At 42.1% G+C, this 12,176-nt stretch overlaps 1 protein-coding gene across 1 annotated transcript in view; it reads right to left on the bottom strand.

Annotated features, from left to right (window-relative positions):
* The window catches only part of DNAH2 (dynein axonemal heavy chain 2), a 2,945,517-nt gene that overhangs the window by 2,786,149 nt on the left and 147,192 nt on the right, over positions 1–12,176 (bottom strand). Inside the window, exons 5-6 of the mRNA XM_085638712.1 lie at positions 2,568–2,796; positions 592–702 (exon numbers count right to left, since the gene is read on the bottom strand). Of these exons, the coding sequence (XP_085494838.1) occupies positions 592–702; positions 2,568–2,796 (340 nt within the window). The remainder of the gene's footprint in view (positions 1–591; positions 703–2,567; positions 2,797–12,176) is intronic.

Genomic DNA, 12,176 nt, shown 5'->3' with positions numbered 1-12,176 from the left:
CCCTGAATGTTTCATTGGAAACGCTTCTACCCAACTAAAAAGCGGTCTCTGTGCTGAACAGATTCATTAAAAACAACTGATCATCTTTACACCCTTTCCCTAATACTATTACCAAATATCCCCAATGCCAGACCCTATTTATACTCCTCCATTCTGCTCAGACCTCACAGTGAAACTCCCTTCAAAAGGCAGGTGGGTGCTATATTATCAGCATGCCAAAGTGTTTAAGGTCAGTGACCAAACTGCTCTAGCTCACCCACTGTGGCCTAATGTTTGTCCCTGAGCAGCGCCATCACAAGGTTTCTGGGAATGACCCATGACACCTTTAAAGGGCAGTGTACCCCATGGCACTGATGCCTAAGGCCAGGCCTATGATGCCTGACGGGACATCTGGCCTGTAGTGTTCCAAATTGTGCACACAGAGCCCAAAAGAGTTAATGAATGCAGCAGATGCAGCACATCAGCCTTACATACTGTAGTGAGGTAACTGTTATAGACAGTAAAACTAAACTCCATATTGCCAGTAATCCCCAATAAAAGCCAAAGCTCCCATACCAGTAGCACCATCAAATAATGGTACAGGTCACTTACTTTCCAACCGCTGGACCAGTTCTTTGTCCTGAATGGCCTTCTTAGGTTGAATGTTCATGGCCTCAATGGGAATGTAGAGGACCGTGTGACTCTGCAGCTTGTAACGTGTGTCTGGAAGAGGCAAAAGCAAATCAGAGAAAGATTTTGGAGTTGTTGGAAGCACAACAGGAAAATGACTGTGAAATGTGAATAGCTCCCTTTGTTGTATAGGTTGTTCCTGATTAAGGATCAGCCGTATCCAAATAGCTGTTCTACTAGGGTGCAGAACCGGCGGAAAAATACATACTTGTTAGGTAACAATGAAGGCGAACCACAAAGATCAAACTGTGATTCGGGGGAGTTAGCCAATATCTGTTTTATCCTATATGTTATAGATCCTTCTGTATTCCAACCGAAGACCCTAATTAGTGTCAGTCCACAGGAACCCTCCCAACCTGTCCCTCTAACGAGTTCTTCTGTCACACTGTCAAACAGTCTATTAACAGAATATACAACAGAATGGAGACCTGTCTTGTAGCCCTTTAAGGACTCCTCCTCCAAGCCTACCAATGTCATGTGCTGAAGGTCTTTTCGGTGTCAAGGCTTGGTGTTGTCCATCAACACCATCCTTAGTCACATCATGGAGAGGAAATACGCTCAGTAATTTTACTGCCATATTACAAGCCCTCACAAACCCACTGAGGATGCACCAAGATGTTTCCCGTTCGCAAGCCTTTTATACAATATGGTGCTCAGAATGTTTTTTTCAGCTGTTACTAGTGAGATTACTCTATAGAGTGATTGTAGCATCCCCATCTTTGCTGCTTCTGCAAGGACTGCAACAATGGCCTCTCATAGTTAGAGACAGGACATCTGCAAATAGCGCTTTATTATACTTTACTATAGCACTCAATATTGTATTTAGCATTTCTATTCCCCCCTTCATTTTGAGATGGGAATTAGTCATTCTACTTCTGCAATTGTGTGCGCAGACAAAGCAAATTCATCATGCAAACACAGTCGAGAACATGCTCGGGATCCACCAGAGATTATGAGACAGGCCCATTATGAGGTTGAATGTATGCAGTCATGATTTATAGTTGATCATCTGTGCTATTTCCTCTATTTTTCTTGATATATGTGATGAGGTTAGTTTCCTGCTCTTTTAAAAGGGCTACATTAAAGACCTCACGATTCTGGCTCAAATAAGGTTGTAATCACATTGATTGTTTCCAGGATGCTTTCATTTTTTTTGTTTTTAGATTATGAATATTCTCTTTCTCACCCATTCTTTGCTTCAGAAGCGTACTCAAATTTGAGACTTTAGTTTCATCCATTCCAATCAGTAATGTATCGTTCTCCTAGTTCTTAGAATCATGGGTATTGACTCACCCCTGATGTATATGTTAAATAATTGCTATATAGTGTCTTACACTTGGCTTAGCTCAAAGAATTCCCTGATTACATTTCTTAGTTTAGCATATGAGACAATGTCAAGCAGAACCATTTTTACTTCATATTTCTGGCTTATTTCAAGATAACAGCTATGGTCCTACTGTCCATATGGTTCTTCACTGTGGACATTTTTGTGTGTGGTGGGGATTCATTTGTCTCACAATAAACGTAGTTTAGATTCTGAGGAATACTCATCAACACAAACCTTTCACTTTATGTTCTAGTGAGCCGGGGAAACTGCTACATTAGTTATCCAATGTGAGATCTGTCTCAGGCTTCAAACTCTAATTTCAACCACAATATTATCAAACGTGGGAGGGAAACAGCCCAGAGAGGGAATTTATTCTGCAATTCAGTCTGCATTTTACCAATCAAATGTTCTGACAAAGCCCAAAAGGCAAAGACCACCTCGTACACCACCGAACAGTAATTGGAGAAGAACAAGCAAGTCTAAGTAAGGAACTGAAGAGGAATGAAGAGGTTGGCAAGGTGGCCTGTCCATTTAAGAGGATGCTGGAAAGGATAACAATCAGAGGCACTACCAGTGAGAGACGCAAGAAAGCGATGCAGCTGGGCAGCGAAGTGGTTCTTTATGCTCTCTGGCCAAGAGGTGATGCTGAAGAATTGCGGGGCATAGATCCCATTCATGAGCCGCAGCAAGGCCTCGATGTGTCCTCCCCGCACGGAGCCAAATTGTAGACTGTCTTCCAATGTTTCCGGCCTAAGTGTGGCATTTTCTTTGCGGATGAAATACATAATTTGATCCACGCTCTGTCAAAAGACAAGAAAAAGGAACAAAAGCTAAATCAAAGAATAGCCACTCAAGATTACAGGCTCTCTCCTCCAAACAACAGCATAAGATAAATTACAAAAAGAAGACTTTGCAAGGAGTATTCCCACTGACTTTTTATGTTTATAATGATGAAGAAAGAATGCACATTGAATTCAGAAAACAGCTAGCTAATCTGCGGCAAGTAAGAACTCTGGGACCGAGTTCCATTGTAAGGTGGTCTGATCAGTACACAAAGACAACCAGAGATGCAGCTGAGCAACAAAAGGCCGGGATTGAGAAGCAGAGAAAAAAAAAACACATTTTAAGCATGTTGGTTGAAAGAGAAATTGCATGGGAGGAATTGTGCGGCTTGAGGAAGTTATGTATTTTTGTATGATCCAGTGCTGTGTTTGCTGTAGGTGTGAGGCAGGGGCCAGGTAATCATGTGCCACAGTAAGAAGCAGTAACTACGGAGAGAGGAAAGACCTCTTATGCTGGCAATTGCTTTAATGCAAGGCAGGAAGCTGATGAGGTCACTGAAGGGAACTTTTGAATGTTACAGTGGAGAATGCTGTTGCGCCAATATGTATTTCTTTTTATTTGTGCCAGAAAACATGAGCAGATTAGCTTAACTGGAGAGGATTGCATGAGAATAAATGAATGCAGACCAATTTACACAAACAAATACTGTCAGAACTTAAAACTTTAGGGTGGATAAAGGCAATATGACCCGATGTGATGGATTGTATGAAAGTAAAAAAGCTCAGAAAAAAGTGTTTCTGTCATACTCAGTAACAGTTTTCAGTAATTCACTAGACAGGAAACATATGGGGGGGCCTTGCCAAAAGTGACCATTCACCCACTCTAATAAAGTAAAAGCAGTGAAAAAGCTGGAGACTACAGGTAACTGGACACCCACATGGGGGGATACATTGAATCTCCTCTACCAGAAATAATTGTAAATGACTTGAAAGGCGTGTCAGGTTCCTAAGAAGGTTTTTTGAAAACGGTGGAATTATACCAGTCGACCTCACAGAGTTTCGTCACAGGGTTGCAACAGGAGATCCAAAGAAGAGCAATGATTGTGCTCCATAAGGACCTCAGCAAAGACTATGAATGGAGATTTGACACTGGGATCTGAGCCGGACATATGTTGCTGGTTGGCGGAGTAGCGGAGTGATACATGTCAGAGTACTGGCACCTGGGACTCAATCTGAGCAAAAAAACCTGTTATGAATTTTAATATTAGACTAGTGATATTAAAGTTGTTTGCGATTGTCATGTGACTAGTAGTCATGGTGTGCCTATTTTACAGCGAATGGAAGGCTTGATAATAGAGATGATTCCCAGAAGAGGTGGGGAAGGAGTCACTTTGGATCAATGCACCCAAGTCTCATGGGAGGCTGCGGGGGCACACAAGTCCTGAAAAGCACTAGAGTGAAGAATAACGTCCTGCGGGCAGGGGAGATATACTCATGACAACCATGTCCTATTTTCTCTGGAGATCCTTTGTCTAATGTGGTATCCTCCCAATTGAGTAGAAAGTAAAAATCATAACCAGCCAATGTTTATTTGGAGGTTATGAATGAGAGGGTGGTTTAATACGGGTACATCAGGTTGGCACAGGGCTTAGAAGCGGTCACCTCACTACTTCAATGCTGGACTGGCACTCTGTCCTGTTTAGGGTGTTTGGGATCTTTCTACCTTTCTGTGCAATGTTTGAGATTGATTGTAAAGCAGGAGCATAAACACTTCTGCGGTGCAACGGTCTTTAGAAGGTTAAAGGCCAGTGTTGTGGCAGATCTCAAACATTTTTGCTGTGTCTTTTTCGAACATGATCTGCTCTACAAGGCCTGTTGAATACCGTGGTTCACTCCTTAAACAAGCATTACAATTAGACACAGACCATGTACAGAGCTTAACTGCTTTTTTTGGCCAAGTTCGCACCGCACACACACATATATATAATAGATATATATACGATATATAGATATATATATATACACACACACACACACATGCATAATGACATTTCTGTGTTACTAAATCAAGGTATGATGACTCTAATAAATGGGCATGGCAAGCATTGCCATGAAATGCGATTCTTCTTGTTTGTCTTCTGCCTTACTTTCTAATAGTTGGTCAACAAGTCGCAAATGTCCGTTGTCCTACCCTAGGAGGACAGCTGTGGAATGTGCAGAGCTCATTGTTAGAAACTGATCATCTTTCATAAATAACCCAAGATCTTGTTTCTTTATCCCGAAACTAAGGAGCAATACCTCCAGGATCAGCAGACCTGTACATCCAAAACAAGCACGTAAAATTGTGAAAATTCAAAAACACTGTTATTGTAACAAATGCAACATTTACATGATCATTCCGTCTTTCCTATCGGTGTTTGAAATCCAATTTGAGCTGAATACAGGGTAAGATGAAAAGGGTATAAGAGGTATTGCAGGATTAAAACAGGCTCATAAGTTAAGAACGGTAAATTAAAAGGCAGTGTAAGGGATCTCAGAAGACGCTCTATGTTTCCTGAATGAATCCTAAAAAGCAAGCATTTAAAATCATAAAGGTCCGCAAGTCATGGGTATTCTCTACGAGTTTTTAAAAGCTAGAAAGAATGTGTGCACATGTAGAATCCTGAAACAGATTTTTTATTATTACTCACCTTGTGAAACGTAATACTAAATAATTAGAAACCATGTCCAGTTAGGCACCAATCATCTTTTTTTTTTTTTTGACCAACCGTGTCGACCTTCTGTCCTGGGACAACGGCACGTGTCTGGGGGAAGAAGATCCTCCTTGGGAGACACTGGAATCTGAGAAATGTGCGGAAGGACTGGTATACCGAACATCTCAACAACGAAACATGGGAATGTCTTGCTGCCCAGTGCTTTGATTTTGAATGTGTATGTGTTTCCTCAGATCCTCTCGACGTCGGCCACCTCACTTTTGCCGGGAAATAGTAGTGACTTCGGGCAGGTAGGTCCTCACTGACCTCCAGAAGTTGCAGATGCGGTGTCATACCATGTCAGAAAGGAGGAAACGGTCTCTCTTGCCTCTGAAACTCCAGTAGAAGGCCAGTAGAGACTCATTTGGTGATATCCCCTTTCTTTGACCTGAGGCTCACACCTTTCCTCTCATTCAACCTCTTGTAGAACATCTTTCTACAAACGTCACAATCCTTGGTTGAGTGAAAGTCTGGAAAGCAAACCACACAGACATCGTGGCCATCCTTTGATGACATCTTGCCACTACAGGGAGGACAAAAATGTAAGTTATGTTGGCTGAAGGGAAAATGGAGGTGAAAATATATCCAGTGAAAAAACACTTTTTCCGAGATAAAAGGATAGAATAGGTAGATCCCATCCAAATACGTCAGGTGAAACCAACTTCCCCAGCAAAATTAGTGAGTTAGCCAAAATGAAAATATTAAAAAGGTGAAAGGAATTTCCTCATTGGCCAAAAAAACAAACTGTCTGACTACCTGCCGGGCATGATAATATAGTGCAGTCTTTCAGGAGTTCTTATTAGGAAGCCATTTCCTACTTTTAATTTTGCTCTAAAGTGTTATTTAGCAGAGGTGTCTTCGACCAAGTGCACTGCTCTGACTGGAGTTTGGCTGGAAATAAATACCAGCGCACAGGTAAGCTCTGGATTCAAAGAGCAATACAAAAAATATCACAGAACTCTGCACAACAATATCTATGGGCCTGATTAGATGGCGGTTGGACTTTGGTCCGACCGCCATCCTGTTGGGAATGGGACCGCCCAACTAGCTGTTGGCGGCCCTCCCATAGGGATTACGATGCGACCCCCTTCAAGGCGGTCGCAATGTGTAGGTTTTGTATTGCGGCGTGTGCAAGCACACGCCTCAGGAAAAAAAAATACAGATTTTGCATATCCCTGCACTATGTGGCAGGCACCATGCGGTGCCTGCCACATGGTGCAGGGATATTTAGGTAGGCACCGTAGGTGCCCCCTAGAACCCAAGGCTGAAAGCAAGGGGCTGAAGGGGGGCGCGCTTGGGGCCCCCAATGTCCCTTTCTGTCGGCCTTTTCATGGCAGGTTAACAGCCATGAAACGGCGGCGGAAAGGGACTTTGTTAATCACTATGGCAGTGCCTGAGCAGGCACCGCCACTGTTGTAAGGATTGAAGTCCCTCCGACGGGCTCCTTGAGCCCGTCGATGCGTGGCGGTCAGTCTTTCCGACCGCCAACCACCCGCCTGCCATTATAATGTGGCGGGTGGTCCTCTGCGGTCCGATGGCGGTGGGTCCACCACGAACGGGCTGACGGTGGTGGTCCCACCGCCATTATAATCTGGCCCCTATGTTCCTACTGATAACAGAACTTTTGTTAATAACTAAAGGGCCATGAAAATAGACCCTCAAATCCAGGGTGGGTTGAAAAAATGGAGAGCAGAGTCTAAGTAACAAAGACTGACGGGGCTATTCACAACAGTAATTAATGCTTGTGAGTAATAATTTACACGTGTATGATTATTTTTACACTTTTGAGTAACTTTACTACTTTGGGCTATTCATAGTTACGAGTGCAAAGCTACTCAAAAGTGTAGACTAACATGTCTCCACTACCTGAAAAAAAGGTAGGGGGTGCCAACTTTACAAGTGTACATTTCTATAATTAAAAAGGAGCAGTAGTAAGTACAGTACAACACATGGCCAATCACTGATTCTGCAACACCGTACCATAGAAAATAAGGGACCCCAAATAGAACTGTATATGGAATAAATACTAAATAAAAATTATTTTTTACTTTTTTTAAATATATATATATATATATATATATATAAATTAAATTGAAGTTAATGATATTTGAATAACCTTTTTGAAATGTAAAAATAAATGTAACTTTTTCTTTTATACGTTTATTTCGATTAACCCTATACATACATTCTTGTAACTTATATTACATAAGTTCTAGAAACATTTTACTTTGGGTAATAATTTAGTCAAATAAATCTTTGAAAATATTGTTTTACTTTATTATATTTAAATTAACTACATTTTTAATTAAAAAATTAAGTTAATAGCGCTGTAGCATTTTTCTTTTACAATGCTCAATATTTAAAATAAATATATAAATGTATATATAAATGTAACACTAATATTTCACATAAAAATATTTTTACTAATTATTTTAAAGTATAATATTCTTTTTGAATTTTCCCTATGCTTTATTATAGGCCGATCTCTGTCCCCGTGGTGGAGTCCTTGCTATAGTGAAGAAATGGAAAAAATGTATTAAACTTCAAACATTAGTAAAAAAAATATTATGATAAATATTAATGTAGATTCGTTTTATACATTTATTTTAAATGTAGTACCTTCTAAACAATGCAAAGGCACTATCAAGTTAATTTTGAATTACATTTGTAACACATTTAAATGAATTAAAAATATATTTGGGAAGTTTAAATTAAAAGAAATCCCACCTAAAGTAAAAATATATTTATTATGTATTTATTATTAAAAGTGATGTGTAGGATTAATTAAAACAATTTAATTGTACTTAATAAACAGGAATGTTATTATATTTAAAGTTAAAAAAAAGATTCAAATATTTTTAACAAAAATAATAAATTGGTTCTATTGCTAGATACATTTTTTTTACATTAAATTAAATTACTTTATATTTTTTAACAGTTTGAAATAATTTTATATTATTCTCTATGGGTTATTATTTTATGCCCCTACCTCCGTTATTTTCCATGGGAGGGTGTTGCAGTACCAGTGGTTAGCCAGGTGTGGTGCTGGACTTACTCCAAGTCTGAGCTGGAGTACATCTGCTACTGTTTTGGGTACTTTTTTTTGGCTGCAGTAACTTTCGAAGAGCAGTTTGATAATAGTAATGGGCTTACTCTTTTGTGGTTGGGTGCATGCCCCTTTCTTACCCCCTCCTTAACACCATCGTACTCCTCTCTAAACCCCACCTAGTTTGCTGTAAGTATGCCCCATTTTTCATTGACTTCCCGATCCCTCCGTAATTTACGGCAACAAAGAAGATCTCCCTATAGTAAAGATAGGAAAGGTGGAGATTTACAAATGTAGGAACTACCTGAAAGAGGGCTGGACCTGTGTAATACACAATCCATGCCTGTAAAAGAAGTAGAACAAGCACTGGCATAGCCAATAGGTCTCGCTTTTGGGACCTTAAGTGATTTTTTAGAATTAATTTTGTTGCAGTGAGTGGTATTATGTGGGGTGTATGTTGTATTTATTGTTTTGTTATTATGGGTTATGTAATTATATGGTTGGGGTAGAGGGGTAGTAGAGGGGGAGAAGAGGGTAGAAGGGTAGACAGTTAGAGCGTTAGTAGAGGGGTAGAAGAGGGATAGTAGAGGGGTAGAGGGCTAGAGGGTTAGTACAGGGGTAGAGGGGTAGTAGAGGGCTAGAAGGGTAGTAAAGAGGTAGAGGGGTAGTAGATGGGTATAGGGGTAGAAGGGTATAAGAGGAGTAGAGCAATAGTAGAGTGTTAGAGGAGGGGTAGTAGAGTGGTAGAGTGGTAGAGGGGTAGTAAAGGAGTAGAGGTGTAGAAGATGTGTAGAAGTGGGGTAGTATAGGGGTAGTAGAGGGGTAGAAGAGGGTTAGTGGAGGGGTTGAAGAGTGGTAGTAGAGAGGTAGTTGAATGAAGATGATAGGTTCTATACAACCTTTATTGAAAGGTACCGTAGTGGTTGCTATGGAGAGCAGCCTTAAGGTTAATTTTTGAAGCAATGCAAAGCATTTACTCCTGGTAATACTGAGACCAAATCTGCACTTTCTAACAGATATTACACAATGTTAGCTTACTATTAAAATACTGGGATATTACAATCGCAGCTCCCGGTAATGCTGAGACCAAATCTGCACTTTCTTACAGATATTATACAATGTTAGCTTTGGGACACTGCCTTTAGGAGTGCGGGCGGCACTTGGGTGCTTTTTCAGGTGCAAGCCCCCGTGCACAGACAGCCTCGAGAATGTTGGCCCCAGGGGCCGAGACTCGAACGCGGCTCACCGCTCCCCTCAGAACAGAGATGCAGGGGCTCTAAGAAGGGGTGACAACACTACGAAGTCTCATTAACAACTAAATGGTCTTTCACCGATCTTTGAAGTACTCGGGTGCGGCTGCAATGAGACGGTCGCCAGCCCGGGAAGCTGTTTCGGCCCGTGCTGGCACACACAACGGGAGAGAGAGTGGTGGAGATATGGCTCTGTCACGTGCCTGCGCATATTTTGTCACTCTTTGTGGAGAAAGTCCACCACAAAAACACAGACTTTGGAGTGAGGCCGCCCCAAGTCAATGCCGCCAATGCTGAATTTCAACATTCGGTAGAGTGGGGTGATGGTTGTATCGAAACCCACTTCTTGAAACACAGTTCCTGAAACCCCCTTCTGGAGGGTAAGACTTGGTACACTATTAAAATGCTGGGATATTACAATCGTGGCTCCCGGTAATGCTGAGACCAAATCTGCACTTTCTAACAGATATTACACAATGTTAGCTTTGGGACATAAGTTGACTAGTTTCTTTCACCGCCATGAAATAAAACAAACACGCGCGTGACTCGCGCTAAAGAAGGAGGCAGCAGGGGGAGGGAAGACGAGCAGGGGCACTATATGTTTGCAAGTTAATTACAAACATATGGTGTCAAAGCTCGCTCCCGCAAGGGAATCGCCAGACGTGCACGCGTTGCCATTAAAAGCAATGCAACGCGTGCACGTTTTTGGCTGACAAGGCGCATCGATGACAAAGGTCTTTCTCCTATGCAGCGCATGCGCGCTGCGTAGGCGAGGCCTAAAATTGGGGCAGGATTTGTCATTGACTTGTGACAGAAGTGTGGAGAAAAACATCTGAGCCCTAGCTTTGGGATTGCTGTCTGACAACATACCTTGTATTATTTAGGAAGAGCAACGTGGAAGTGCCACATTGTGTTAGAAAGAGCTGTCTTGATTCTTCCTTGAGAGAAGCAGCTCATTGACTTCTTAGCGACGGTGGTACAGATACCCCTGTGCAATGGGAAGACTGCCTAGAAGAGGACGTGTGTGTAGAGCTTAGCAGGAAGAACTGAATTTGGCCCGTTGTTGCCGAGGAAAGGATCTGCACAGCCAGACCTTGTTACCCTAGTTCTCCTACCCTGTGAACACCTCCCCTCGACAGGTCTACATAAACTGCAGAAGGCGGTTGCTGAAGTCTCCTGTGAGCTAAGAAGGAAATGACAAATAACAAAAGCACCATGAGCAGCTTAACACTAAGAAGAAATGCAACTGTTGTTTTACCTCAAGAAAACAAACAGCCTCGGTGGCTTGGCATTACGAATGATTGCAACCGGATTTGTGGTTAAATCTCTACCTCTGCTTGATCATCGATGCAACTCGGGTGAACCTTTTGTTGGTTCGGGTGGTAATCTTGTGTTTGGGCCTCAGGAAGCCTTCACACATCAGAGGGGACCAGAGACATTGGTGGAATTGGGAGGGCCAGAGCATAGTCAGGGAAGTCTCTCCCCGTGATTTGTGCATGGATGCACACGAGAAGGAGCAGGGCAACAAATGCATGCCTAGCACGCACTAGCCTTCTTTAAGGTACAATGCATAATGGAGACATTGCGTAGGCTACAACAGACACTCATGGAATTCTGTGTTTTAGATAACCATTTCATATCTATCTTAGGCGTAAACTAAATGCTCAGAAGAGTGTCAGTTTACAAATAACAAATCCCCTGTGGTCAATTTGTACTATTATAGAATCGCTGATACTTCACCTATAAGACTCAGATTTATAGTTTGGCGGACAGGTTACTCACAAACCTGATGAATATCTGGCCTGCCTTAATACAAGTGCCATAGAATATAATGCACTTGTATTAAGACGAATGGGATATCTGTCGGTTTGTGATGGAGTAAACTGGCTGTCAAACTCGAAATTAGGCCCTAAGCCAGTATTTGCTGGTTCCCTAGAGCAGTGACTACATCCAAAGTAACACTAGAGGGACTCCTGTAGATTCTCAAGCTTTGCCATCATCAATGTTTGCCCTTGGATCAGAGCTGGATCAGCAGCATCAGGACCCAGAGCGCCCCCCCCTCTCCCCCCATCAGGCTCACTACAATGATTGTGCTAGCAGCATGAAAAAAACGATGTTTCTTCTTCAACTGTCTTTGTTGGTTCTCCTTAAGATCATGGCAGTAAACAAAAGGCTTATTTCAGGATGGGTGGAGAGTCGCTTGGGAAAAGACTGGACAGCCCCACTGCAGCCCGTCCCCCTGCTGCACTTCTGGTTCTTGGTCTGTCCAGAGTGTGCGCATACTAGACCTTCATTGTAGGCAACCGTCCAAGATCTCTCCTGGCACCCAGAAGTCCCCGTCCCTCCGTG

Source organism: Triturus cristatus, chromosome 12, assembly GCF_964204655.1.
Source record: "Triturus cristatus chromosome 12, aTriCri1.1, whole genome shotgun sequence".
Taxonomy (NCBI): domain Eukaryota; kingdom Metazoa; phylum Chordata; class Amphibia; order Caudata; family Salamandridae; genus Triturus; species Triturus cristatus.
This window is presented reverse-complemented; position numbering and strand designations above follow the sequence as displayed.